The sequence below is a fragment of the Bos taurus genome, chromosome 10 (assembly GCF_002263795.3).
Source record: "Bos taurus isolate L1 Dominette 01449 registration number 42190680 breed Hereford chromosome 10, ARS-UCD2.0, whole genome shotgun sequence".
Taxonomy (NCBI): Eukaryota; Metazoa; Chordata; class Mammalia; order Artiodactyla; family Bovidae; genus Bos; species Bos taurus.
The window spans coordinates 86,301,762-86,329,547 of record NC_037337.1 but is presented as its reverse complement, the minus strand read 5'-3'; the positions used below and the strand labels follow the sequence as shown (position 1 = coordinate 86,329,547).

Here is a 27,786-nt window from a genome sequence, read left to right as displayed (position 1 = left end):
ACTAGGGCACTGACTATTGTTTATTTCTCTAGCAGCGTAAGAAAGCGCTCCCCACACACACATTTGTTCTCCCTGGAGGCCCCTGGCCTGTGACCTTATAACATCATCCAGGGCTTCTGACCAGACAGACAAGGCAAATAAGTGAAGCACGCTAGGCGGGTGGTGCCCTCTGTGCTCCACCCCGTCTGGAAGGAGCAACTGGTTCCGAACCCCACTTGGTGCTGAGTAGAGCTGCAGGCCCAGGGTTTCCAGAACTTCCAGTTTTTCAAAAGATGCTCCATATCACCATTTTTAAATGTCAGATTATACTTTGAATGCTATGTCAGTCAAAACATACCTGTGAAGCAAAGCAGTCCACAGGCTACCACTTCGTGACCTTGGCCACCACTCATTGTCATCATCTATTGCTTTTACTATCAAGTGTGAAACTTAAAAGTGGGTACCTCATTAAACTTGCCGGGGAACTGTGTATATTGGGTTAAATATCTGCTGTTCCTCTGTGAGGTTTCTTTAAATGAACAACCAGAGGCGCCATTAGGTTATACCTCTTTTTCTTTGTAACAGGAAAAGCATAAAGCAATACATGCTGTTTTTTAAAATATATATGATTTTGTTTTCAGCCTAGTGTCCAGCAGCTTCACAGCTAAAGCCTTAAAGATGGGCATATCAAATTGGTCTGATCTGTTGGCCCAGCCACTCAGCAGAAGCTGTAGAGGAAATGGAACAAGAGTTAAGTGGCCATCTGTAGTTAGTTAATATGGCTTTGTGGTCTGCACAGTCCCCTTTGCCCAGGTCAGCTTCATTGACTTTTCTCCAGTATCTTAAACTAACAGTTTGAGTAATGCTCTCAGGACAGTAATCTTATTAGTATTTCAGATCTTTTGTGCTCACTTCATTCTACCTGAACTGGTATTTCCCCCATTAGACACTGCCTTATCACTTCTCCTGTTTGACAAGTCTGAAAGTGAAGTCACTCAGTCGTGTTCGACTCTTTGCGAACCCATGGACTGTAGTCTACCAGGCTCCTCCATCCATGGGATTTTCCAGGCAAGAATACTGGAGTGGGTTGCCATTCCTTCTCCACTGACAAGTCTAGGACTCACTCATTTTATGATTTAATTTTAAATTCACGAAACCTATTTTTTCAGTGCCTAATTATGAAGGTTACTTGCAGTAGGCACGATTCTGCTGAGAAAATTTTAGATCTGGCATCTTTTCCTTCAGAGTTTACTTTTCAGAAGAGAAGTTTACTGTGATATAATCAGTACAGACATGTGACACTGAAATGTCCCAGCTTGCTTTGGGGGTACATTTTGCTGCGTCATTTTAAAAGTAATCAAACCAAAATGATTTGAAAGCAGAGTGCTAGCAACAGCTGAAATTAAAGTTCCTTCCTTTTTTTTTTTTTTTTTTGACATATGAAATCCATTAGAAAAGAACAACTACAGAGACATAATGTGCTTTCTCCCACCCCTACCCTGTAAAGTACATAAAGATGAGGTTCCCTTTATTACACAGTACAACATGGGGAGGGTTTAGGACATACTGGCGCCCCAATCTTACATACTTGTATTGACTTTCTGCCAGGACCATGTACCAGGGAGGTCATTTGCCTTACAGCAGAAGTGTATTTTTTATAAGAGATACCATGCATGATCCTGTGACACCAGTGAGCCAACTTCTTACAAGAACGAGAAGAGTTAACCAAACATGCAGAGGCAGTGGCAAGAAGGCACAACAAATGCAGGCATTTAACTAGCACAAACCATAATCAGGCTTGCGAGAAGAGAGCTTTAATGTAGCCTGCTCACTGCTCTTAAGTTTCTTCACCCATCAGTTCTCAGAGCAATTACATCAGGCACATCAGCCGGAGGTGGTGATTTAGTGGGAAGCTGAGGCTTCTTTTTGCATCTTGCTGCTTAGCAATGGGTCTCTCTTTCTTCACTGATCTCAGCTCTGCAGGCAGATCTGGGATATGTAAAAGTGTTAGTTCTTCCTGCTCTGCATCAAATTACTCTACTCCTACTTACTGCTCAAGAGAAGCAGAAACCTTCTGAACCATCGAGGAGGTTTCCACTATTGTCTGCTCAACTGTAGTGCTTTCTTGGAGGCGGAGGACGGTTCTTGATGGTCTTACACTTGGGGATGTGCCGCTCTGCCACCTTGGGAGCAAAGTGGCGGCTACAGTGAGGGCATTGAATATAGTCTGGATTTTCTACAGGCAGGATGGGAGGCAGGTCTGAGGGGTTTCCACCTTTGGCAATCACCTGCTGGAACTCTCGAGCCTGACGGAGGGTACGGATGAAGGATTCATGCTTCTGTCTCCAGTTGCTCTTCCGAGGAGGTTCAACCTGTAAGTTGAAGAAAGACTGATCATTTAACTTGGTATCTAGGTCATCCCCTTCCTGAGTCTCCGTTAGAATGAAAGTAAGGAAGTTAAAAGGGTGTTAATACACAAGGTCAGAGAGAACAGGAAAGGAGCAACAATGATAACTGACTTGCCAGAGTGGAGACACTTAAACCTAAGGGCCTGCAAAGGCGGATATCACTGAGAGGCAAGCTGGTTTTCCCTGAGAGGCTTAATGCTTGGAAATACAGGTAGTGGAAAGGGGAGGTACAGGGCTGGGAACAGGTCGGCTCCCATGGCTCCTCTCCACCTTGCATGTCCAAGTGCCCAGTACTTCCAACACCCTCTCTGGAGAAACTGAACCAGACAGGTTTCAGACTCAGGATATCCGGCATAATGGAGAACAGCATTAATCTAAGAGCTGAAATGGGATTAAGGGCAAGTTGTACGTGATGTATTGTGTCCCCCACCATCCTCCAGAGTACCAGGCACACTGGCACCCTCATAGGAGACGAGAGTTCTCTGGATGCATCAAGCAGTTGAGAGAAGTTGAAATGCTGACTCTGCGCAACCCCACTTCAAAGGCTCACTGTTTGATAACCCCAATATGAAAGCCTTCAGTCAACAAGCCCCACTTAAGCTTAAATATGAATGGACAGACAAGGATCACTAGACATTTGAGTAAAGCTCTGACTTTAAACTTTCCTGACTTCAGACTACACCACAAAGCTACAGTCATCAAGACAGTATGGTACTGGCAGAAAAACAGAAATTTAGACCAATGGTACAAGATAGAAAGCCCAGAGATAAACCCATGCACCTATGGGCACCTTATTTTTGACAAAGGGTGCAGGAATATACAATGGAGAAAAGACAAGTCTTGTCAGTAAGTGGTGCTGGGAAAACAAGACAGCTACATGTAAAAGAATGAAATTAGAATACTTCCTACCACCATACACAAAGATAAACTCAAAACAGATTAAAGATCTAAACATAGACGAGAAACTATAAAACTCAGAGGAAAAATAAGCCGAATACAGTGACATAAATCACAGCAAGATCCTCTATGACCCACCTAGAGTAATGGAAATACACAAAGGAGATCTAATTAAAAGCTTTTGCACAGCAAAGGAAACTATAAACAAGATGAAAAGATAATCCCCCAGAATGGAAAAAAAATAGTTATAAATAAAGCAACTGACAAAGGATTAATCTCCAAAATATACAAGCAGCTCAGGCAGCTTAATATTAGAAAAATAAACAACTCAATCAAAAATGGGTAGAAGACCTAAATAGACATTTCTCCAAAGAAGATATAACAGATGGCGAATAAACACATGAAAAATTTGCTCAACATTGCTTATTATTAGATGCAAATCAAAACTACAATATATCACTTCACACTGGTCAGAATGCTCTATCTCTGCTCTGTTCAGTCATATCCAACTCTGCAACCCCATTAACTGTAGCCTGCCAGGCTCTGTCCGTGGGATTTTCCAGGAAAGAATACTGAAGTGGATTGCCACTTCCTCCCCCAGGGGATCTTTCTAACCCACAGATTGAACGCATGTCTCCTGCATTGGCAGGCAAATTCTTTACCACTGAGCTACCTGGAAAGCCAGAATGGCCATCATCAAAAAAATCTACAAACAATAAATGCTACAGGAGGTTTGCAGAAAAGGGAATCCTCTCGTACTGTTGGTGGGAATGTAAATTGATACAGCCACTATGGAGAACAGTATGGAGATTTCTTTAAAAACTAGGAATAAAATTACCATATGACCCAGCAATCCCACTACTAGGTACATACCCTGAGAAAACCACAATTCTAAAAGACACATGTATCCTAGTGTTCACTGTAGCACTATTTACAATGGCCAGGACATCTAGGCCAGGAAGCAACCTATATGTCCATCAACAGATGAATGGATAAAGAAATTGTGGTACATGTATACAATGGAATATTTCTCTGCCATAAAAAGGAACAAATTTGAGTCAGTTATAGTGAGGTGGATGAACCCAGAGCTTGTTATACAGAATGAAGTAACTCAGAAAAACAAATATTGCGTATTAACACATATATATGGAATCTAGAAAAATGGTGCTGATGAACCTATTTGTAGGACAGCAATAGAGACACAGACACAGCGAACAGACTTGTGCACACAGCGTGGGAAGGACAGGGCGGGATGCAGCACTGGCACATACACATTACCATACGCGAACAAAGCCAGTGGGAAGCTGCTGTAGGGTGCAGGGCGCTCAGCCAGGTGCTCTGTGACAACCTGGCGCGGGCGGGGTGAGGTGGGAGGTGCGAGCAAGGCTCAAGAGGTAGGCTATGGCTGATTCACGTTGATGCATGGCAGAAACCACAACACTGTAAAGCAATTATCCTCCAATTCAAAATAAGTTTTATTTAAAAATCATAATATCAACAAGTGAGTATTAGAAGAGATTTTGTCTATGAAATGAGAATATATATATTATGAAAAAGTAATGAGAAAACCAAAAGTAACTATTATAAATTAATGCTGTGATAACTAAAAAACAGAACTGTTGTAAATAATGTCAGAAAAATTACTCAGAATGGGAAAAAAGAATTAAGATGGAAAGTAGAAAACATCAGAAAATTAGAAAGCCAATCTAGAAAAATCCAACACCAACCAATAGGAGTTCTAAAAAACAGGACGAGGTGGAAATTATTAAACAAATAAGACACTAAACATTCCTGGAAATAAAGGTCCCTACCCTTGAGATTGAAATGGCCTATGCACTACCCAACACAATCACTGCAGAATTTCAGATTAAAGAGAGAATCCTATAAACTTTAATAAAAAGAAAAAATATATAGACTTCATATAATGGAGAAGGAAACAAAACGGCATCAGATTTCTCAACAGTAACACCAGATGCTGAAAGCTAGTGGGAAACTATCATAAAAGTTCTCACAAAATAATTTTCCATCTAGAATTCTCTATCTGGCCAATTCATCAGTCAAAAAATAAGACTATAAGATAGATATTTTCATTCATCCCATGACAAAAAAATATGCCTCCATTCACCTTTTTTAATAAGCTTCTCCAAAGCAAGGAGTCAAGCAAGAAAAAGGAAGACACAAGAGGCTAGGAACAGAGGAGAAATAAAGAGAAGGTCCCAGACAACAGGTCTGCACCAGGCCTAGAGGAGAGCCAGTCTGAACTGGAGCAGGAAGAAAACAATGGGAGGGAGGTTTCAGAATAAAAAAGTCAAATGGATAGACTATGAGAAGTGTTTCGGCAGTTACAAAAACATTAACAGGTGTCTGCGCTGGGAAGATCATTTAGGGAGGAAAAAACATTTGAGATCAGTATGTAGGAAACCAAGCAAATTAAAACATGAGTCAATTATTAACTCTGGGTACATGTGGACAGGGGCAGATTCTGTTCCCTGAGCAGTGAACAACATTTATGTGATTATTATCATATAAATAGCTGACTACTGGTTTAACCTAAAATTGAGATTTCAGTACAATGGAAGGACAGAAGTGGGAGGAGATGGGATATGAACCCACAGTGTCCATAAGTGGAGGTGAACAGATCATGTGCCAAACCAATAAATCAAGAAAATAAGTATATTATTTAGAAATATACATACCAGAAGAGTCATCTATCCGAACTGCCTGTTGGGGATAGCTGAAAGGCAAGAGAGGGATGAGGCAGAAGACTGTTGATCTGCACTACAGGTCACTTAGTAATACACGATTTTTAAATGTACTCAACCATTAGATGAAAATAATATTAAAAAGAAGGGGAAAAAAGGCAAGTAGCTACTTGGTGATGAATATAGGAAGAGATGTTATCAAAGGGAAAGGAAGGATCCATCAGGAGAGTCTTACTGAAAGAGACAAGGTAAGAGAATCAGTGTTAGAGATGGTATCTAGCAACCTTTAGAATAGAATTAGGGGAAAGTTCCTCAACCGTATGATACTTACACTTTAATTCTTCGTTGTATTGGAGTTCATTCAATTAACACTTATGAATCACAAAGCACAAAGATGTAGTCTCTTACACTCAATGCATGATGTACAGTAGAGAGACCAGAAGTATGAGTCTATCGGAAATTATGTGAATATTAAAGGAGAAAAGAAAAAGCATCCATTCTTCTGAGTACACAGAAGGAATGACAGACACAAACCACTCAGCTTGCAAAGGCACAAAGCTTTGGAATAAGACTCAGGACAGTCTGAGGAGGGGAGTGCATCTCAATCCAGATACTTTCTGCCTTCCTATCCTCAACACAACATGTTTCCTCAAACAAGTTTCCACAAAGCCAGGGCATCTGATCTCAAAAATCCAATTGTTTTGCTTCATTGCTATGGTATTTGGGAATTTAAGAAATACAAGATTCTTTTTGGCTCTGGCCAGAAATGAACCACTGTAGTGGGACAGAGAATTCCCCAGCGGATTACCGGGTTGACCAGAAAGAAAACAGGAAAGAACAGGAACCTGTGATCATATCATTATCTGCAAGAGCAAAATGTTGACTTCTCATTGGCAACAGGATTTCAGGGAGATCATCGATAAACACAGAAATGACTTTCTTGTAGTCATTTCCCATACTAAAAGAAATAACTCTAACTGCAAAAAACATCTCTTAACAGCCTTCACATAAATGTGAGTTTTTAAAGGCCCCACAAATACACACATAAACTATAAAGTGCTAATGGACAAGAAATGCTAGTGCAGCAGTGGGGAGGGTTGGAAGGAAATGAAAATAAAATAATGCTTTCATAGTTTAGAGACAGGGCTTTGAGATCAGGTGGTCAAGGCTTTCCCACATTTTGGTCATTTGCATACCACTTTCACCTTATCCTCCTTACTATTGTTCTTTAAAGTCAATATTCCTAGAAATCAAGGGCTTGTTATGGTTTACTTTCCTAATACACATTAAAATTACTAAAATAAAAATTGTTTGTCAACATGCCATACTTATTTACAATCCCGGTGGTATAACCTTGACAAGGTATAACCAGACAATCTTCTCCCGATCTGACTGTCCAAATGTGCTTATGAAGTTCTCCCAAACGTATGGAAGTGTCTTGAAGTCACTTTTTACAACCTAATTTTTCTGCAGCTAGGAATGTTCACCAAAAATAAAGTCCTCTATCCCAGAAAAAAAATCACTCCTAGGCATATATCTGAAGAAAACCATAATTCAAAAAGATACACACACCCCGATGTTCACAGCAGTACTACTTAGAATAGCCAAGATACGGAAGCAACCTAAATGTCCAGCAACAGAGGGATGGATAAAGATGTGGTACATATACACAGTGGAATATTGCTCAGCCATAAAAAAAGAATGAAATAATGCCATCTGTAGCAATATGGATGGACCCAGAGGTTGTCATACTGAATGAAGAGAAAGCCAAATATCATATGATACCACTGTTATGTGAAAAAAAATTTTTAATGGTACAAATGTGCTTGTTTGCAGAACAGAAATAAGAGTCACGGATGTAGGGAACAAACTTGTGGTTGCCAAGGAGGAGTTGCAGGGGCGTATAAATTGGAAGACTGAGATTGAGATATACAGACTACTGTATATAAAATAAGTAACTAATACGGACCTGCTGTACAGCACAGGGAACTCAATACTCTGCAATGACCTATGTGGGGAAAGAATCTAAAAAAGAGTTATATACGTGTAGATATAGAGATGTCTATTCCTATATATGACTTTTTCACTTTGTTGTACACCTGAAACTAACACAATATTGTAAATCAACTATACTCCGATAAAAATTATGTAAAAAATAAAGTCCTCCACCTTTAAGTTGTTTACACTCTAAATGGGGAGAAAAAGAATTCCAAACTTAATCATGTATTTCATGTATTTACTAAGAAGGTATATCAAAATTAGCCAAACTGGAAAAAGTAGATAGAGTTCCAGGAGTGGTAACAAGTCCTGATTTGGGGTGATGGTAGAATATTTTATAAAGAATGAGGAATTTTGTCAGGGTAGTGAAATGCTTCATAATATTTTTTTTTCATTCTCTTAAATTTTCTATAGTAAGTGTTTATTACTTATGTAACCAAAACGACATATTTTTTTAAGTCTAGATTTTGGAGTCATTCTGACCCAGATTTATATGCTGCCATTTAAAGCTGTTTGTGATCTTAAGCAAGTTAACCTGAGACTTGATTAATGAACTGATAAGACAATGAAATCTTCACAGGGCTGTAGCGAGGAACATATGAAAACCTCCCATCACTGTGACTGGCACACAGCAGTAATCAGTAAATCAAATGTGAATTTGTTCTCCCTATAAGACACATGAAATCTTTCTAAAGAAAATGGATGAGGACATAACAGGCTCTTAAAAGTGATCCCCACTCAATGGCAAATCCATAAGGCCCTTGTTACCTTGACTGAAGCTGGACCCTTCCAGTTCAAGTACTGCTCTAGCTCTGTGCCCTTGGCCCGGGCCCTGGAGGAGTCAAACACTTTCCTCTTGGAACCCTGCATCCTGCGGCAGATGCTGGAGTGTCTCTCCAGCCTGAGCAAGAGAAACTTTCGGCCGCAGTGGCTGCACTCGCCCAGTTCTGGCTCTTCAGTGGAACAGCTGGAGCCTGAAGAGTCTGGTGCCCTGGATGAGCTAGAATTGCTGGTGTATCTCTGCAAAGCGTTGAGCGGCGCTTCTGTAGCTTGAGAAAACTTCTCCTTCAATGGCCTTGAGACTCGGTCTCGGATTTTGTTATTGCTTGCCACGAGTCTTTCCCTTTTGAGCTTCTGAATTCTATAATTAGAGAACTGGAATGGACTAGAATTCTCTTGAGATTGTCCCCAAGTTTCGTCTTCTCCTGTGTCTCTGCTGAAGACCTCCTCAGACCCAAGTGCTGGAGAGAAGATAGGTTTGTATGTGGTGATGCTATTATCTTTAACTCTCCTCCGTGAAAGCACCATTCTCTGGAGCTGTCTTTTTTCATTTTCCTCAGCCTGTTCTTTTCCCTTCTGGATCCTTCTGAGTTTCTCCTCCGTCTTCTTCAGCTTTTCCCTCAGAAGAGTCTCTTTTCTGCGGATTTCCTCCCCTAAGCTCTCCCCTGCAGCTTCTAGTCTTTGGATTTGCATCCACTCTGTCCTGTTGGCATTTGCCATGACCCTTTCCTCCTGAGTGGCAGCAACTGGACCAACCATCGATGAATTCACCCAGTTCCTCGAACCAAAGCTACTGTACGAATACTTTCTTGGCTCAGGGGTTCTTGGAAAGGCGTTCTGGTCTCCATCAGTGCCAGCCTCACCTGTACTATGGGACTTCCGATGAAATACAGGTTTCAGAGGGTATGCTCGGTCAACCCCCACTCGCTTCTTTGTCAAGGGGATGAATTCCTGGTCATTTGTTTTGGGATACTGGCACTGAGGGTCTGATGTGTAAAACAAACCCTTGGCTTGGCCCTGGGGATTGCTCCTTGAATCGTGCTGGCTCATTCCAGCACAGTGGGGATACGAACAGCTCTGGGCTTTTGTGCAGGTGTTCCACTTGGGGTGAGTGTAGAGATTATCCAGCATCAGTTCTTGGTTACTCCAAAGTTTCTGCTGGAAATTGTTCCTCGGGTGCCCTGTAGAGGACCGCTGGGAAGAGTCACCTTTTCTATAGGGGTCTTGCTTAGCTGAATGGAGCTCTGGAGAATCCCTTTTATTATGTGGGAGCATAACACCCATAGGCAGAGGCAACACCAACTGGAGACCAGCCATTCAGGGCCTGGACTGAAGCCTAGGGGAGATTTAAACCAGACATACGTGAGGAGTTTGTCTGAGGTTTACCTCCACTGCTAAAGTTTCTACATCTGTTTCTACATCTGCCTAACCACAATTTCCCTTAAACTTTTTAGGGACACTGTTGCTGGGTCCACCAGAGCTTTCACTCAATAAGCATTTGGTGAATGCTTACTGTGTTCTGTGGGTGCTTATTAGGTTCTGAGGATAGAAAAAGGAGTGTGATACAGGTGTTCCTGCCACCTACCTTTCCTTTATATCACTACCAGCCTCTGCCATACACAGTGATGCTCCCGCACACACAATAATACACTCCACAGCAGATGGAAAGAGCTATCGGATTGAAAGTCAGTTTTTAGGCCTGTGACACAGGACAAGCAGCTTCCCCTCGCTGGGGATTCGCCCAGAGTTACAGGACTGGAATTTAGGGGCCGTAAGACTCTGAGTCCAGCCCCATCATTTTATAGGCAAGAAAACTGCAGCCCATTGGTAAGTGACCGGCACAAAAACTCTCGGGCTTCCCTCCTGCTGGAACCGTGCTTGACCCTAAAGAGCACAGAGCCGGTTCAGGGCATGCAGCAGGTGCTTGGCTGCCAAACCCTCACCCAAGGACCACACGATCCGGCCACCGCGGGTTTAGATCGGAACGCGGAAGTTGCGTTCTGTCCTGGAGGGTCACCCGGGACGTCCCCGACTTGTGACTCCGCTTCGAATACAAGCCCTCGGCTCTTCAGTCCGTCGGGCCTTGGGAGATCGATGCGCTGACCCCATGCCTTCCCGCCCTTCCGCGTACCTGAGGCTTTTTTGGAGGTGGCTCCCGCTTAGGGGAAGCCGCAGGACTCAGGTTCCCTCACCACTCGCCCTCCCGCAGCCGCCGGCCGCGCAGGCACTCTCAGAGGGCAGCTGTTATTCCCGTTGCTTGGAGACGGGGGCACGTGCGGGCGCCCAGCCCCGCCCCGCCGCGAATTCGGCTGGGGCGTGCGCAAGCGCAGTCCGCGCACCCGGGGCCGCCGGGGCCGCGGGCGCGGTCCAGCAGGGTCACTAGACTGGGTGTCCCGCCAACTCTGCAGCTCAGTCCAGCCCTGCCCTTGGGGAACGTCGGTAGGGGGTGGGAGAGGCTCTTCTGGGGCTCCGTCAAAGAGCTTGTATTTTTCTCAGAGCGATGCTCTCTGATCCTGGGGTGTGCCCTTCTCTGGCAAAAGACGGAGCGCCTAGATGCGCCCTCAGGTCATTCTGCCGCAAGATTCCGGTGTCGGCCCTCCTCTTAGCGGGAGTGGGCATGCTGATCGCCTTTCTTGGCACGCTCGGCTGCTTGGTACCGGCCCCAGGTACGGCTGTCGACTCTCTGTCCATGCTTTTCCTCGCACATAATCTGGGGCTTGCGTCAGATTTTAGCAACTCTGCTAGGTTTTGCTACGCAGTCTCCTTCCGGGGAAGTTTTTGTAGCCAATCTCATTATTTTGATATAATGTTTTCCTTTCATGTGGTAACTCTGGCCCTGTCTTCTTAGGGCCCAAGAATGACTCAGACAAGTGTAATGATAATGAAGTTAACCACCAGATCCAAAATACTCAGTATAAACTGGTTTCAACCCTAAAGATATTCCATAACTTGTTAACATCAGAAGAAAGTTTGTCTTCATACTTCAGTTCATTTGTGCAAGCTGTTTGAAACAGGCAGCTTACTCTTTTTCCCTTGTAACTACTTAAAAAGATTCATGCACATGGAAAATAATATAGACAGCAGTGGTCGGTGTTACTACTTCAACATGTCATATTGCAGCTTTTACATGTTATAAATTCCTTGGTGGTGCTCCAAAGCAGTCTTCTGTTGCCCTGTTTTCTCTCCTAGTTGTCTCTCACCTGCCTTCTGTGTATGCATTTCCAGACGTTTCTCACTCTTTTCAAGGTCCGAATTATCTCAGCATGGGGCTTGCCTGTCATCAACTCCAAAGCTCCCCTCTAGCCTGGCAGAATTTCCCAGGGTGCCTCCTTCCATCTTGACTTCTTTCCATCTTGTTTCAGAGGAAAAAAAATCTTTGTCTTTCCTTGAGTTCTCTTAACTTAGTCCCTTTCAGTACCTTCCAGGAATTGACTCACTATACCCATCCATCTTGCTAACTTCAAGTTGTATCCATCCACACACACTGGTTTTAAAATATGCTTAGCTTTGCCTTACAAAAAAAAAAAAAAAAAAACTTCCTTTGCCTTAACCTCACCTCTCACCTTAGGGTCCCAGTCTTTTCTCTTCTTCTCCACAAGACTTCTTAATAGAAAGCTTTACACTTGCTGCCCCCACTTCTTTGACTCTCCCTCATTGTCCAGTCCATTGTGGTCTGGTTTCCCTGTCTCTGCTTTGAACTGGCCAGGCTACCAGTGACCTTCCAAAGACCCTAAAGACAAAAGCTGCTATTTCTTCAGCCTACTCTTTGACATTATTGATTTTTTCTCCCCGTTGGAACTCTCTTCTCACTTGCTTCTCTGTGCGTTCTTGGTTTCTTTTTTCATGTCCTTGTTCCATCTTCTTTCATATTTTGGATTTATGTCTTTTCCTCACCTGCCTTCCCAAATGTAGTTGTTCTCCAAAGCCCGCTTATTTCTCATATAAATGCAGTTTCAGACATTCTCTTCCTTAATGATTTCAACCAAATGCTGGAATTCCAGTTCTCACCTATGTTTCAATGGCATCTAGCTTAGTTCTCTCCCTTAGTAACAGACTCACGTTTCCAAATGCCCACATAGCACATCCACATAAATGTTCCTCAGGTATCTCAAAGTCAATATGACAGAAAACACACTTGTGATTACCTCCCTATTTCCCAGGCCCCTTCTCCAGTGTTCCCTCTCATGCTGAAACATCAGTCTTCTTCCACTCCCCACTATGTGTCACCCCTTCTAATTGGTCAGCAGGCTCTGTTGAATTTATTCTGCAGTGTCTCTTATATATGTCCCTTCCTTTTCATTTCTCCTACCCTAGGTGAGTTTCTTCTTCACTGCTCACTGGGACGGCACCACTCTCCTAACTGCTGTACATCTGCTTCTTTTGGCTGTTCTGAGTCTTCACTGTGGTGTGTAGGAGCTTCTCTAGTTATGATGTGTGAGTTTTAGTTTTCTGACTGGGGATCGAATGTGCATTGAAAGGTTAACCAGTGAACCCCCGGGAAAGTCCCTATCCTAAATCCTAAATACATCTGAACCTGTCATTCTCCCACCCAATTGCTTCTTCTTTACCTACAGGATAAAGCTGAAACATGCCTTACCTCCCCAGAGTCAACCCTAGCTGTGTTTTAGGGCTACCTGGAAAGCAGTTTTTCTGGAGGTAAGGCCTGGGTATCAATCTTTTGTAAACTTTCCCCCAAAGTCTTAATGTACAGCCAGGGTTGATATATTCCCAGTAGTATATCAGTAGTATATACTCAGTAATATACACTCAGGGTCCAGCCACATCTGACTACTCATACTCTCTTACCTCAGTGGCCTTCCTCCAACTCCATGTGCTGGAAGGTAGTAGAATATAGCATTCAGTACAGAGTAGGCTCTGTACTCAGGCTGCTTGGAACTAAATCCCAGCTCCATCACTTACTCTTTGTGGTAGTGTAACCTTGGGTAATATGCCGTTTCCTCCAAGAACGCTTTCCCAGTCTTGCCAGCCAGAAGGAATCTCTCTGCTCCTTTGAGCTCGCATAATATTTTTGTCACAGGGCTGGCTCGTGATGAGCTCCCAATGGATGTTCATGGAACTGAATTCACATGTCGTGCACTGCATTGTCATCATTTGCATGCATGTTTGTCCCTTACGCGAAATAAAAAAGCTCTTTAAGGACAAAGATTATATACCACCCATCTTTGTATATCCTACAGTGTGTATACATGTAGGTACTGAATAGTTTGATGCTACAGAGAAACTAGGTTTTTTTTAATAAATTTTAGAGAAATAACATCAGCCAGTTACTCTGTTCAACATTATTTTCAAATATTGCCTAGCATAACAATTCAATCCAGTTTCCAACCTCACTGCCACCCCCATACCAACACTGAGGTCATATGACTCTCCAGGATCTGGACCCTCACTTTGTAGTGGGGAACTAACGGGATAATGAATCTCCATGGCCTGCAAATCCATCTCACCTTGCCAAGTCTGCCAACCTGGCATACATATGGAATCTTATGGAGGGATGTAAGGTACACAGCACTCCAAAGGGAACAGTAAGCACCACAGTTTATCTTCATTCACATTCTTTACATATATATATGTATAAATTTTTTTTGTTTATTTTTGACTACGCTAGGTCTTCATTGCTGTGCTCAGGCTTTCTCTAGCTGTGGCAAGTGAGGGCTGCTGTCTGTTGCAGTGCAAGGGCTTCTCATTGAGGTGGCCTCCCTTGTTGCAGAGCACAGGCTCTAGGCACTTGATCTTCAGCAGTTACAGCACGTAGGCTCAGTAGTTGTGGCTCTCAGGTTCTAGAGAAAGGGCTCAGTAGTTGTGGCACATGGAGTTGGTTGCTCTGTGGCACATGAGATCTTCCTGGACCAGGGATCAAACCCAAGTCCCCTGCACTGGCAGGCAGATTTTTATCCACTGTGCCACCAAGGAAGCCCCATATGTATTCTTAATCATAGGATATCTGGATATAAATGCCTACAAGGTGACCTTTGGCTTCCCTTGTGGCTCAGACAGTAAAAAGTCTGCCTCCAATGCAGGAGACCTGGGTTCGATCCTGGGTGGGGAAGATCCCCTGGAGAACAAAATGACAACCTACTCCAGTATTCTTGCCTGGAGAATTCCATGGGCAGAGGATCCTGGTGGGCTACAGTCCATGGGATCACAAAGAGTCAGACATGACTGAGTGACTGATACACACGAGATGACCCTACTTTTAACAATCAACACCCACAACTCCCCTTGACAAATTCCCTTCTCCCTAAAGAAATTCATGCAACTTGGTCACTTGGCTTGCTGCTGCTGCTGCTGCTGCTAAGTCGCATCAGTCATGTCCAACTCTGTGCGACCCCATGGACTGTAGCCCACCAGGCTCCTCCATCCATGGGATTCTCCAGGCAAGAGTACTGGAGTGGGTTGCCATTGCCTTCTCCGGGTCACTTGGCTTAGGTTGACTGATTCAGTTGTGATTCTGGAGCCCTGGGTTATTTTGTTTGTGTTTGTGATTGGTTGCTTTAGATAAGCAACATTGTTTTGAGTTTACTTAGTAAGGTAGACTTACTTAGTAAGGTAGACTCTGGTGGACAGCTTCCAGAATCACAGTGGGAGAAATAACCTTGTGTGCGACCTCCTATACTCTTGTCGCTGCTGCTACCAATTGCAAACTTAGGCATGACCCAGAATTGGAGGAGAATTGAGGAAAAGGGCAGAAAAATTTTATGTCTTCTATTTATTTTTTTTGTTTTGTTTATGATGTTTAGTGTTTGCCGTCCCTCTCTGTCTCCAGAATTTAAGCTCCTCCAATCCAGGGATCCTTTCTTTTTGTTAACGTGTGTCAAGCACCTAGAAGTGTGCCTGGCACAGAAGCTCTCAGTAATTATTTACAGAATGATTGGATTTATCTCAATTGTTTATTCGTCTTCGTCCTTCTCCCCAGGAGAAACTTAAAAAAAAAAAAAAAAAAAGAGGTGCGCTTAGTAACCAAGGTAAGATGAGGACTCGGTCTGTAGAGTCGTGGCCGAGACCCTGGACAGATCCTCCCCAACCCCGAGGCTCGGGCGCTCCTAGACACGCGCCTCCCGACATCCCACCCTCTAGGCGGGCTCTGGGCCGAGCGCGCCGTGCGTGATTGGCCGGTGGAGATGATGGACAGGAGAGGCGGCGAAGGAGGAGCCGCCTTCTAAGCTTCCGGGCGCGGCGGTTTACGCGGCTGAGGGGTGACTGTTGGCCTGGTGGTCTGCCGGGTAGTCCCTAACGCTTGAGAGGACGACAAGGAGGGTGAGCCTGGGACAGGGACCCCGGGCGTACCCGTGAGTTCGATTAGCCCTAAAATTTAATAGGGGGAGGTACTGGCGGCAGCGTGGAAGGCAGGTCTGTGGGAAGAAGGAAGGATGGAGAGGGAGTGGGACCGGGGATGGGTGTAGGGAGGTAATTGGATAAGCAGGTAATTGCCCCAAAAGAGGCCTCTGTGGGCAATCGCGACCCGAAGCTCCCTTGCAGGTGTCTTCCTGTTATTTCAGACACCCGCGCTTACACGTATCCGAAGTACGGGCACCTTAAGGTCAGGGAGAGGTCGCAGTGGTTAAGGATGTAGAGCTATAGATGTGATGACCCTTTCTGCCTAAGGATTGGGGGCCCTGGAGTAGGATAATGACTCCTTTACTTTTCTGCTGCCCTCGTCTCTGACAGGTTTGAGCATGAGCATGGCAGAAGGGGATACCCTGATATCAGTGGATTATGAAATTTTTGGAAAGGTGCAAGGAGTGTTTTTCCGCAAGTACACTCAGGTATGTGACCCTACCTACATTATCAGCATGGGAACAAGAGACATGTTCCCGAAAAATATGCTTTGGAGAAGCTGGCTCTTTGTTAGCTGAATGGCAAAGAGGTGATTTGTAGAAGAATAGGTATGAAAATGCTTTGCAATGGGTAAACCACAGCGCAAATGGAAGCTTTTCTCTCTGTGTGAGTGCATGCTCAGTCGTGTCCGACTCTTCAGCTCCACGAACTATATAGCCCTCCAGGCTCTTCTGTCTATGGGATTTTCCCAGCGAGAATAGTAGAGTGGGTTGCCATTTCCTCCTCCAGGGGATCTTCTCCATCCAGGTCTCTGGCATTGGCAGGTGGATTCTTTTACCACTGAGTCACCTGGGAATCCCTACTGGAAGCTTTGTCTGCTGTTATTATTGGTCTAACAGTGGTATTGAGTACCAACACACATATGGATGAGCTTCTCTTTTACAAAGAGAAAGGGCTTCCCCAGTTCTCCCTACTGGGGCATCATCAAAACAAATCACAATTCTTACAGGAAAGTTAACACTGATCAAAGAGATGACATTTAAATGACTATGTAATTTATGTAACTGCTTCGTCTGTAGCTGTTGCATTTTCTTCAGACCTTTTTTTCTCTTAAACCTTCTCCCATTCCCCTACTTAATTCCTTAATTCTGCTCATTTTAGGTTTTAAAGAACAAATACCTTTTCCAGGGGAGGACTTCCCAGGTGGCTCAATGGTAAAGAATCTCCTGCCAATGCAAGAGACGTGGGTTCTGTCTATCCCTAGGTCAGAAAGATCCCTTGGAGATCCTTTGGAGAAGGAAATGGAAACCCACTCCAATATTCTTGTCAGGGAAATCCCATGCACAGAGGAGCCTGGAGGGCTACAGTCCAAGGTGTCACAAAGAGTCGGACACGACTTGGGGACTAAGCAACAACACCTTTTCCAGATGAAGCTTTTCTAATGAAAATACTTTATTCATTCCAGGGTAAGTAATAGTAACACTGAACATGGAGCCTGGTATGACATATTAGTAATTGAGGGGATGAACAGACTGTTGACAGCCTCTGCCTTAACTTCACTCAGTTCAGTTCAGTTCAGTCGCTCAGTTGTGTCCGACTCTTTGCAACCCCATGAATTGCAGCACGCCAGGCCTCCCTGTCCATCACCAACTCCCGGAGTTCACCCAAACTCATGTGCATCAAGTCATTGATGCCATCCAGCCATCTCATCCTCTGTCGTCCACTTCTCCGCCTGCCCCCATTCCCTCCCAGCATCAGAGTCTTTTCCAATGAGTCAACTCTTCACATGAGGTGGCCAAAGTATTGGAGTTTCAGCTTTAGCATCAGTCCTTCCAAAGAACACCCAGGACTGATCTCCTTTAGGATGGACTGGTTGGATCTCCTTGCATCCAAGGGACTCTCAAGAGTCTTCTCCAATACCACAGTTCAAAAGCATCAATTCTTCGGCGCTCAGCTTTCTTCACAGTCCAACTTTCACATCCATACATGACCACTGGGAAAACCATAGCCTTGACTAGACAGACCTTTGTTGGCAAAGTAATGTCTCTGCTTTTGAATATGCTATCTAGGTTGGTCATAACTTTCCTTCCAAGGAGTAAGCATCTTTTAATTTCATGGCTGCAATCACCATCTGCAGTGATTTTGGAGCCCCAAAAAATAAAGTCTGACACTGTTTCCACTGTTTCCCCATCTATTTCCCATGAAGTGGTGGGACCAGATGCCATGATCTTCGTTTTCTGAATGTTGAGCTTTAAGCCAACTTTTTCACTCTCCTCTTTGACTTTCATCAATCTTCCCTAATGACAAAGATGAAATCTTAGTTTGCCTTCTGTCTTCTATAGGGGAGTATCAGGCTACTGCCTTCCCAGTGTATCTCCAACCCCAAAGATAATGAGTTAAAATGAGTTAAGACTGCAGAACTTGCCAAAGCCACTTTAAAGTTCAAACCTGAATCTTTGAAATGTGAATGTTAAGTGCCACTACCTCTTTTTCCAATGATTTGCAAATCAGTTCCTCCTGATCCCTGCTCATATATGAAGTGCCTGTTGGAAGAAAAGAATTACTGAAAGTCCTAGCAAGAGCTATGTTCCAGATAGCTTTGCCTCCAGTTACATAGGGTAGGCTTTCTTGATAGCTCAGTTGGTAAAGAATCCGCCTGCAATGCAGGAGACCCTGGTTCGATTCCTGGGTCGGAAAGACCCCCTGGAGAAGGGATAGGCTACCTAGTCGAGTATTTTTGGGCTTCCCTTGTGTCTCAGCTGGTAAAGAATCCACCTGCAATGCAGGAGACCTGGGTTCGATCCCTGGGTTGGGAAGATTCCCTGGAGAAGGGAAAGGCTACCCACTCCAGTATTCTGGCCTAGAGAATTCCATGGACTATAAAGTCTATGGGGTCACAAAGAGTCAGACGCAACTGAGCAACTTTCACTTTGATGTAGGGTAAGTTCCTGTGGCTTAATAAGTGGATTAAAAATTAATGAAGATTAATTAAAGTTGTTGAGGGAAAAGGAGTAGATGGCAGGAGAGCCCATCTTTATAGCACCTCCCAACCCTCAGTGTAAAAAGAGAATAAAAGAATACAGAAAAACAATTTTTAAATATTTATTTGGCTGTGGTGGGTCTTTTAGTTGTGGCTAACAGGATCTTCGTTGAGTCCTGCAGATCTTTTGTTGAGCAAGGACTCCCTAATTGGGGTTGTGGGGGTCGTGTGTCTTAGTCGCTCTGGGGCATGTAGGAAATTAGTTCCCCTACCAAGGATCAAACCCACATTGCAAGGCAGATTCTTAACCACTGTACCACCAGAGAAGTTTCTTTATCTCTGTTTTATTTATTAACTCCTGCTCTAATCTTTATTATTTCCCTTTTTTTGCTTGATTTGAGTTCAGTTTGCTCCTCTCTTTGTAGTTTCCTAATGTGGAAGGTCTATGTTATTGGTTTGAGGATAACCTTTTTTTAGATTGAGACTAGAATTGGTGATTATAATCCTTAAAATATTTCCAGATGACAGTTCAAGAGGAAATATGGTTTTGAGGAGAATCAGCTTTTTGGAATTTTCTTAGGAGAGAGCACTACTTGCTTGTTTACATATATAGTCAAAGCTGAACATGACTCAGCAATATTGTGTTACCATTTAAAAATAAGAACAGAATCCAGTGCCCAGACAAAACCCATAGGAAATCCCCATTCTCAACACCTGTCAAAGTTGGGAGTGTTTTGTTTACTCTCAGGAGTTCAGATAAATCACACTACAGTTTAAAATGTTATTGAACTATTATAACCTCCTGCTCAAAACCTCAACACAATCGTTCTTATAGCAAGTTACTATATAATGTAACTACGAACTAGGCATGGCCCACTCCCCTGGGTTAATATGAAGTAGGAGAGAGTGCGGTTGTTGCACAAAGTCAGTGGGATATGGAGTCTTATTCAAATCCATTCTCTGTATTCTTTTTAAATGCTTCAGTCTACAACCCTTAATCATGCTGTAGATATCTCTTATTTTTCTTCATTCTTTAATTTCCTCCATATCCTTTAAACTGTTATTTGACCGAAGTCTCTTTTGTTCATTATGCAAACATGTCTTTGCTTTGAACATAACTGATTTAATGAATACTTCAGTTCCTCATCAAACATACTTTTGCTCTGCATAACATTTTCTTTGGCCAACTCCAGCAGTTTCCCATATTTACTAGATCACTAGTCCAGCATTTGGACATGCAGTCATGTTAACTCCCATTTTCTTCTGTAATCCAACTCCTTCTATTTAGATAGAATGTAACAAGCAATAACTTTTATAAATCCTTAGTTGGAAATTTTACAAAAATACAATTGCCTCTGAAACATTGCTACTTTCCCCCAGTTTTCAGTTATTTCGCAGTTAATGCTTTATAGGAAAGAACAATAAAAAGTCTAAGAAAATGATTACAATTACAACGGTTACAATGACTAGATGTTTTTCCTAAGCTTATTCAACATTAAAGGCCTTGTGATTATTTAGACAGAAGAAAGTCAAGTGAAAACAATAGTTAATGTGGTCTTACGAAATGTAGGTGTTTAGAGGCTGCTCACCAGCAACTTTTTCCTTCTCTCAGAGGATGAGAGAAAGTGGGCTTTGAATGCAAGGTAAAGACCTTGGATTAGACAGTTTCTCTACAGTGAGAACAATGGAATGATTTGCCCAGGAAATTGTGAAATACTCTCTAATGATCTTTAAAGATATAATGGACACTTAGTCATCTGGGTTTGTTTAGGTATTCAGTTCAGTTCAGTCACTCAGTCGTGTCCGACTCTTTGCAACCCCATGAATTGCAGCACGCCAGGCCTCCCTGTCCATCACCAACTCCCGGAGTTCACTCAGACTCACGTCCATCGAGTCAGTGATGCCATCCAGCCATCTCATCCTCTGTCGTCCCCTTCTCCTCCTGCCCCCAATCCCTCCCAGCATCACAGTCTTTTCCAATGAGTCAGCTCTTCACATGAGGTGGCCAAAGTACTGGAGTTTCAGCTTTAGCATCAGTCCTTCCAAAGAACACCCAGGACTGATCTCCTTTAGAATGGACTGGTTGGATCTCCTTGCAGTCCAAGGGACTCTCAAGAGTCTTCTCCAACACCACAGTTCAAAAGCATCAATTCTTCGGTGCTCAGCTTTCTTCACAGTCCAACTCTCACATCCATACATGACCACAGGAAAAACCATAGCCTTGACTAGATGGACCTTTGTTGGCAAAGTAATATCTCTGCTTTTGAATATGCTATCTAGGTTGGTCATAACTTTCCTTCCAAGGAGTAAGCGTCTTTTAATTTCATGGCTGCAGTTGGTCTTGGCTAAAGAGAAACAGAAGGATCAGATAACTTTATGCTTTTTTCTATTTAATATATCTATTAGATTCTTGATTAGGAGAAGGAAAATGAACAAGATATAATCCAGTATCCTAACAACAATCAGCCTTAGAGAATCATTTTGAAAACATCTGATTTGGTCTTAAATCTTTAGTACTTAATCAAATTGACTACACAGTGAAAAATTCTGGTGCCTGGGTTTTATAGGGTAGAAGAAGGAAATGAAGTCAAGTGGTCAATACTTCATGTTAAGATCAGCAATGAGATTCTCCTTGCTGTAGTTCTGTTTTGACTGTTCTGGACAAAATTAATTTCAGTGGCTTGATTGTACGCCAAGGTTCTGGCAAGAGATTATAGTCTCGCTTTGTTTTGTTCAGTCTCACTGGATTTCTCTTTCTTGTCTTTTTCTTTCCCTTAGGCTGAGGGTAAAAAGCTTGGATTAGTAGGCTGGGTCCAGAACACTGACCAGGGCACAGTGCAAGGACAATTGCAAGGGCCCGCCTCCAAAGTACGTCATATGCAGGAATGGCTTGAGACAAAAGGAAGCCCCAAATCACACATCGACAGAGCAAGCTTCCACAATGAGAAGGTCATCGTAAAGCTGGACTACACAGACTTCCAAATTGTGAAATAATGGTGTGCATTTAAATTTTCCAAGATACTTAGCGGTTTTGTTTTTTATTGTTAATAGAGATAGAACTATTCTGTTGTCAATATTAGAATTTGTCAGTAAGTTATTTTAGCAGCAGTTACTTGATGGTTACTGTGTATTATATGTGTGATGAAAGAATTACAACTATATACAGTTCTAATCAATAAAAACAGAACTTTCTGTGTAAGATAACTTATTTTCTTTTGATGAACTTCATTTTGGGCAAAATAAGAGGCATTTACCCTGTGAGCATCTTTGGGAAGAGAATTTGGAGGTAACTTAAGGAAGTCTGAAAGAAAAAGCAGTTACTTTTCATCATTTCTTTTTAATAGTTTCCATGAAATTTTCTTCAGGAAATTGTACCTAATAAGAACAAAAGTCCTGGGACTCCCCTGGTGGTCCAGTGGCTAAGACTATGAGCTCTCAATGCTGGGGCTCTGGGTTTGATCCCTGGTTGGGGAACTAGATCCCACATGCCACAACTAAGACCTTGTGCAGGCAAATAAATAAATAAAAATAAATATTTAAAAAAAGAACAAAAATCCTAAAGTTCAATTTGTTGACTGTTCAAATGATATCTGGGTTTCCCTGTGGGCTCGATAGTACAGAACCCGCCTACCAATGCAGGAAACCCCAGGTTCAATCCCTGGGTTGGGAAGATCCCCTGGAGGGGGAAAAGGCAACCCACTCCAGTATTCTTGCCTGGAGAATCTCATGGACAGAGGAGCCTGGCGGGCTATTACAGTCCATGGGGTCGCAAAGAGACACGACTGAGCACAGCACATACACAAATGGTATCTTGGACTAATTATTTTACGTTTTCTGGAGTTTCTGCTGTCATTTCTGTCCTCCAGGTAAGGAATTCACATAAACTGATGCTATGTGTTAAATTATGTTACCCCCTCACCCCTGCCAAATTCACATGTTGAAGTCCTCTCAATACCTCAGTATGCGACTACATTTGGAGAGAGGGCCTTCATAGAGGTAATTAAGGTTAAATGGAGTCATTAGGGTGGGCCCTAATCCAATACACCCTAGTGTCCTTATAAGAGGAAATTTGGACACAGGTGTGTGTGCACAGAGCAAAGAACTTGTGAAGACAGAGGACGAAGATAGCAATTTACCAGTCAAGGAGAGAGGCCTTATCATCATTCATCATTTTAACACTTTGACCTTCAGATTTCTAGCCTCCAGAACTGGGACAAGATACATTTCTATTGTTTAAGCTGCCTAGTCTGGTATTTTGTTATGGCAGCCTTAGCAAACTAATTCAAGCAGTAACCATTTTCCTTCATCAGACTTAGATTATCTATCTCCTGATTTGGTTTTGTCAGCCATTAAAAAAGTATATATCAAATGCTTACTGAGTTTGACACATTGGTCATAAATTCCAGTCTTAAAAAAAACACGGTTTTGGATTTCCTTGGTGAGCCAGAGTTTGGGAGTCCACTTGCTAGTACAGGGGACACAGGTTTGATCTCTGCTCCAGGAAGATCTCACCTCCCCCAGCCCAACTACTGAGCCCTCACTCTAGACCCTGTGCTCCACACCAAGAGAAGCCACCACAATGAGAAGCCCACGCACCGCCAACTAGAGAGTAGCCCCAACTGACTGCGACTAGAGAAAGCCAGCACAGCAAAAAATAAATATAAAAATTTTTTAAATGAAAATACTCAATGAAAACAAGACAAAGAAACAACTGAAGGTTGGTCATGAATTTCCAAAACACGAATCTCACAGTAATGCTGTGTAAATGACCAGTGATGCTGAAGAACCTGCAGTTGAACGGTTCTATGTACTTTGGCCACCTCATGTGAAGAGTTGACTCATTGGAAAAGACTCTGATGCTGGGAGGGATTGGGGGCAGGAGGAGAAGGGGACAACAGAGGATGAGATGGTTGGATGGCATCACCGACTCAATGCACGTGAGTCTGGGTGAACTCTGGGATTTGGTGATGGACAGGGAGGCCTGGCGTGCTGCGATTCATGGGGTCGCAAAGAGTCGGACACGACTGAGTGACTGAACTGAACTGATGAAGACCTAGAAGACCTTTTAGAACTAACACCCAAAAAATATGTCCTTTTCATTATAGGGGACTGGAATGCAAAAGTAGGAAGTCAAGAAACACCTGGAGTAACAGGCAAGTTTGGCCTTGGAGAACAGAATGAAGCAGGGCAAAGGCTAATAGAGTTTTGCCAAGGGAACGCACTGGTCATAGCAAATACCCTCTTCCAACAACACAAGAGAAGACTCTATACATGGACATCACCAGATGGCCAACACCGAAATCATATTGATTATATTCTTTGCAGCCAAAGATGGAGAAGCTCTATACAGTCAGCAAAAACAAGACCAGGAGCTGACTGTGGCTCAGATCATGAACTCCTTATTGTCAAATTCAGATTTGAATTGAAGAAAGTGGGGAAAACTACTAGACCATTCAGTTCAGTTCAGTTCAGTCGCTCAGTCATGTCCGACTCTTTGTGACCCTATGAACCCCAGCACACCAGGCCTCCCTGTCCATCACCAACTCCCGGAGTTCACCCAGATTCACGTCCATTGAGTCAGTGATGCCATCCAGCCATCTCATCCTCTGTCGTCCCCTTCTCCTCCTGCCCTCAATCTCTCCCAGCATCAGAGTCTTTCCAATGAGTCAATTCTTCGCATGAGGTGGCCAAAGTACTGGAGTTTCAGCTTTAGCGTCAGTCCTTCCAAAGAACACCCAGGACTGATCTCCTTTAGAATGGACTGGTTGGATCTCCTTGCAGTCCAAGGGACTCTCAAGAGTCTTCTCCAACACCACAGTTCAAAAGCATCAATTCTTCAGCGCTCAGCTTTCTTCACAGTCCAACTCTCACATCCATACGTGACCACTGGAAAAACCATAGCCTTGACTAGATGGACCTTTGTTGGCAAAGTAATGTCTCTGCTTTTGAATATGCTATCTAGATTGGTCCATTCAGGTATGACCTAAATCAAATCCCTTATAATTATACAGCAGAAGGGACAAATAGATTTAAGGGACTAGATCTGATAGACAGAGTGCCTGAAGAACTATGGACGGAGGTTCGTGATATTGTGCAGGAGACAGAGATCAAGACCATCCCCAAGAAAAAGAAAAGCAAAAAACCAAAATGGCTGTCTGAGGAGGCCTTACAAATAGCTGTGAAAAGAGAAGCAAAAAACAGAGGAGAAAAGGAAAGATATACTCATTTGAATGCAGAGTTTCAAAGAATAGCAAGGAGAAATAAGAAAGCCTTCCTCAGCGATCAATGCAAAGAAATAGAGGAAAACAAAAGAATGGGAAAGACTAGAGATCTCTTCAAGAAAATTGCAGATACCAAGCCCATGGAAAGATAGGCTCAATAAAGGACAGAAATGGTATGGACCTAGGAGAAGCAGAAGATATTAAGAAGAGGTGGCAAGAATACACAGAAGAACTGTATAAAAAAGATCTTCACGACCCAGATAATCATGATAGTGTGATCACTGACCTAGAGCCAGACATCCTGGAATGTGAAGTCAAGTGGGCCTTAGGAAGCACGACAAACAAAGCTAGTGGAGGTGATGGAATTCCAGTTGAGCTATTTCAACTCCTAAAAGATGATGCTGTGAAAGTGCTGCACTCAATATGTCAACAAATTTGGAAAACTCAGCAGTGGCCACAGGACTAGAAAAGGTCGGTTTTCATTCCCATCCCAAAGAAAGGCAATGCCAAAGAATGCTCAAACTACAGTACAATTGTACTCATCTCACATGCTAATAAAGTAATACTCAAAATTCTCCAAGCCAGGCTTCAGCAATACGTGAACAGTGAACTTCCAGATGTTCAAGCTGGATTTAGAAAAACCAGAGGAACCAGAGATCAATTGCCAACATCTGCTGGATCATCAAAAAAGCGAGAGAGTTCCAGAAAAACATCTATTTCTGCTTTACTGACTATGCCAAAGCCTTTGACTGTGTGGATCACAATAAACTGTGGAAAATTCTGAATACCAGACCACCTGACCTGCCTCTTGAGACACATGTATGCAGGTCAGGAAGTAACAGTTAGAACTGGACATGGAACAACAGACTGGTTCCAAATAGGAAAAGGAGTACATCAAGGCTGTATATCATCACCCTGCTTATTTAACTTCTACGCAGAGTACATCATGAGAAACGCTGGGCTGGAAGAAGCACAAGCTGGAATCAAGATTGCCGGGAGAAATATCAATAACCTCAGATATGGAGGTGACACCACCCTTATGGCAAAAAGTGAAGAAGAACTAAAGAGCCTCTGATGAAAGTGCAAGAGGAGAGTGAAAAAGTTGGCTTAAAGCTCAACATTCAGAAAACTAAGGTCATGGCATCCAATCCCATCACGTCTTGGCAAATAGGGAAACAATGGAAACAGGGGCTGACTTTATTTTGGGGGGCTCCAAAATCACCGTAGATGGTGATTGCAGTCATGAAATTAAAAGACGCTTACTCCTTGGAAGGAAAGCTATGACCAACCTAGATAGCATATTCAAAAGCAGAATCATTGCCAACAAATATCCATCTAGTCAAGGCTATGGTTTTTCCAGTAGTCATGTATGATGTGAGAGTTGGACTATAAAGAAAGCTGAGCACCAAAGAATTAATGCTTTTGAACTGTGGTGTTGCAGAAGACTCTTGAGAATCCCTTGGACTGCAAAGTGATCCAACCAGTCCATCCTAAAGGAGATCAGTCTTGGGTGTTCATTGGAAAGACTGATGTTGAAGCTGAAACTCCAGTACTTTGGCCCTCTGATGCAGAGCTGACTCATTGGAAAAGATTCTGATACTGGGAAGGATTGAGGGCAGGAGGAGAAGGGGACGACAGAGGATGAATGGCATCACCAACTCAATGGACATGAGTTTGGGTAGACTCCGGGAGTTGGTGATGGACAGGGAGGCCTGGCATGCTGTGGTTCATGGGGTCGCAAAGAGTTGGACACGACTGAACTGATCTCAAAATGCCCGTCGAGGTCCACTCTCATTTCATTAGAAAAATACCAAAAAAAAAAGTCAGTGAAGAGTCTTGTTGTCCTCATCTGTAAGTTAAGAATAGAGCTATATAGATTCTTCATCTTTTCCAGCTCTGAAATAACTATAGATCTTTAAGATAGAAAGCTCTTGATTAATATTTGAGTGCCTAACATAAGCCAGGCACTGTTCTTGCCATGGGGATACAGCAGCAAATAAAAATAGATATATATCAACATTCTAGTGAGTAGACAGATGATAAGCAATACCTCTTTGCAACCCCATGGACTGCAGCCCCTCAGGCTCCTCTGTCTATGGGATTTTCTAGGCAAGGATACTGGAGTAGGTTGCCATGCCCTCCTCCAGGGGCTCTTCACTACCCAGGGATCAAACCTTCACCTCCTGCATTGGCAAGCGAATTGTTTACTGCTGCAGCACCTAGGAAGCCTCGGTTGAATTAAACGGTAGTACGCACACAGCAGAAATGAGAAAGGGGAAAAGGGAAAAACGAGTAAAAATTGCTAGAAACATCTTTTCACACCATGATAAAACGGGGTAAAGACTGGAAACTTCCGGGTACCAGAGAGAAGAGACCCGGGGACACGCGTTACCAAGCCGACGACAACTGGCGCGCATGCGCATCGAGGTGTCACGGACTGGAGGGCGTCCTCCGCGCGGCGCCTCAGAAGCGCATGCTCGCGGGCTCGCGCGTGCACGAGCCTCACGTGTACGAGCCTCACCAGC

General features: G+C 43.3%; 2 protein-coding genes across 4 annotated transcripts; one reads left to right on the top strand and one right to left on the bottom strand.

The window, feature by feature from the left end:
- Positions 1 to 1,750: 1,750 nt before the first annotated feature.
- ZC2HC1C (zinc finger C2HC-type containing 1C) lies at positions 1,751 to 11,020 on the bottom strand. Of its 2 annotated transcripts, XM_059890943.1 has the most exons (4): positions 10,896 to 11,020; positions 8,753 to 10,100; positions 5,981 to 6,018; positions 2,270 to 2,351 (listed from the first exon to the last, which is right to left on the bottom strand). In XM_059890943.1, the coding sequence occupies exons 2-3, from the start codon at positions 10,079 to 10,081 to the stop codon at positions 5,989 to 5,991; spliced, it is 1,359 nt and encodes a 452-aa protein (XP_059746926.1). In that variant the 5' UTR covers positions 10,082 to 10,100; positions 10,896 to 11,020; the 3' UTR covers positions 2,270 to 2,351; positions 5,981 to 5,988. The 2 variants fall into 2 exon arrangements, with proteins under 2 accessions (XP_005212182.2, XP_059746926.1); XM_005212125.5 differs by lacking the exon at positions 5,981 to 6,018 and having other exon boundaries at positions 1,751 to 2,351; positions 10,896 to 11,015.
- A 4,923-nt stretch (positions 11,021 to 15,943) lies between these two features.
- ACYP1 (acylphosphatase 1) lies at positions 15,944 to 22,244 on the top strand. Of its 2 annotated transcripts, none has more exons than XM_005211948.5 (3): positions 15,944 to 16,071; positions 16,451 to 16,548; positions 21,819 to 22,244. In XM_005211948.5, the coding sequence occupies exons 2-3, from the start codon at positions 16,459 to 16,461 to the stop codon at positions 22,032 to 22,034; spliced, it is 306 nt and encodes a 101-aa protein (XP_005212005.1). In that variant the 5' UTR covers positions 15,944 to 16,071; positions 16,451 to 16,458; the 3' UTR covers positions 22,035 to 22,244. The 2 variants fall into 2 exon arrangements, with proteins under 2 accessions (XP_005212005.1, NP_001039447.1); NM_001045982.2 differs by having other exon boundaries at positions 15,956 to 16,039; positions 21,819 to 22,239.
- Positions 22,245 to 27,786: the final 5,542 nt, after the last annotated feature.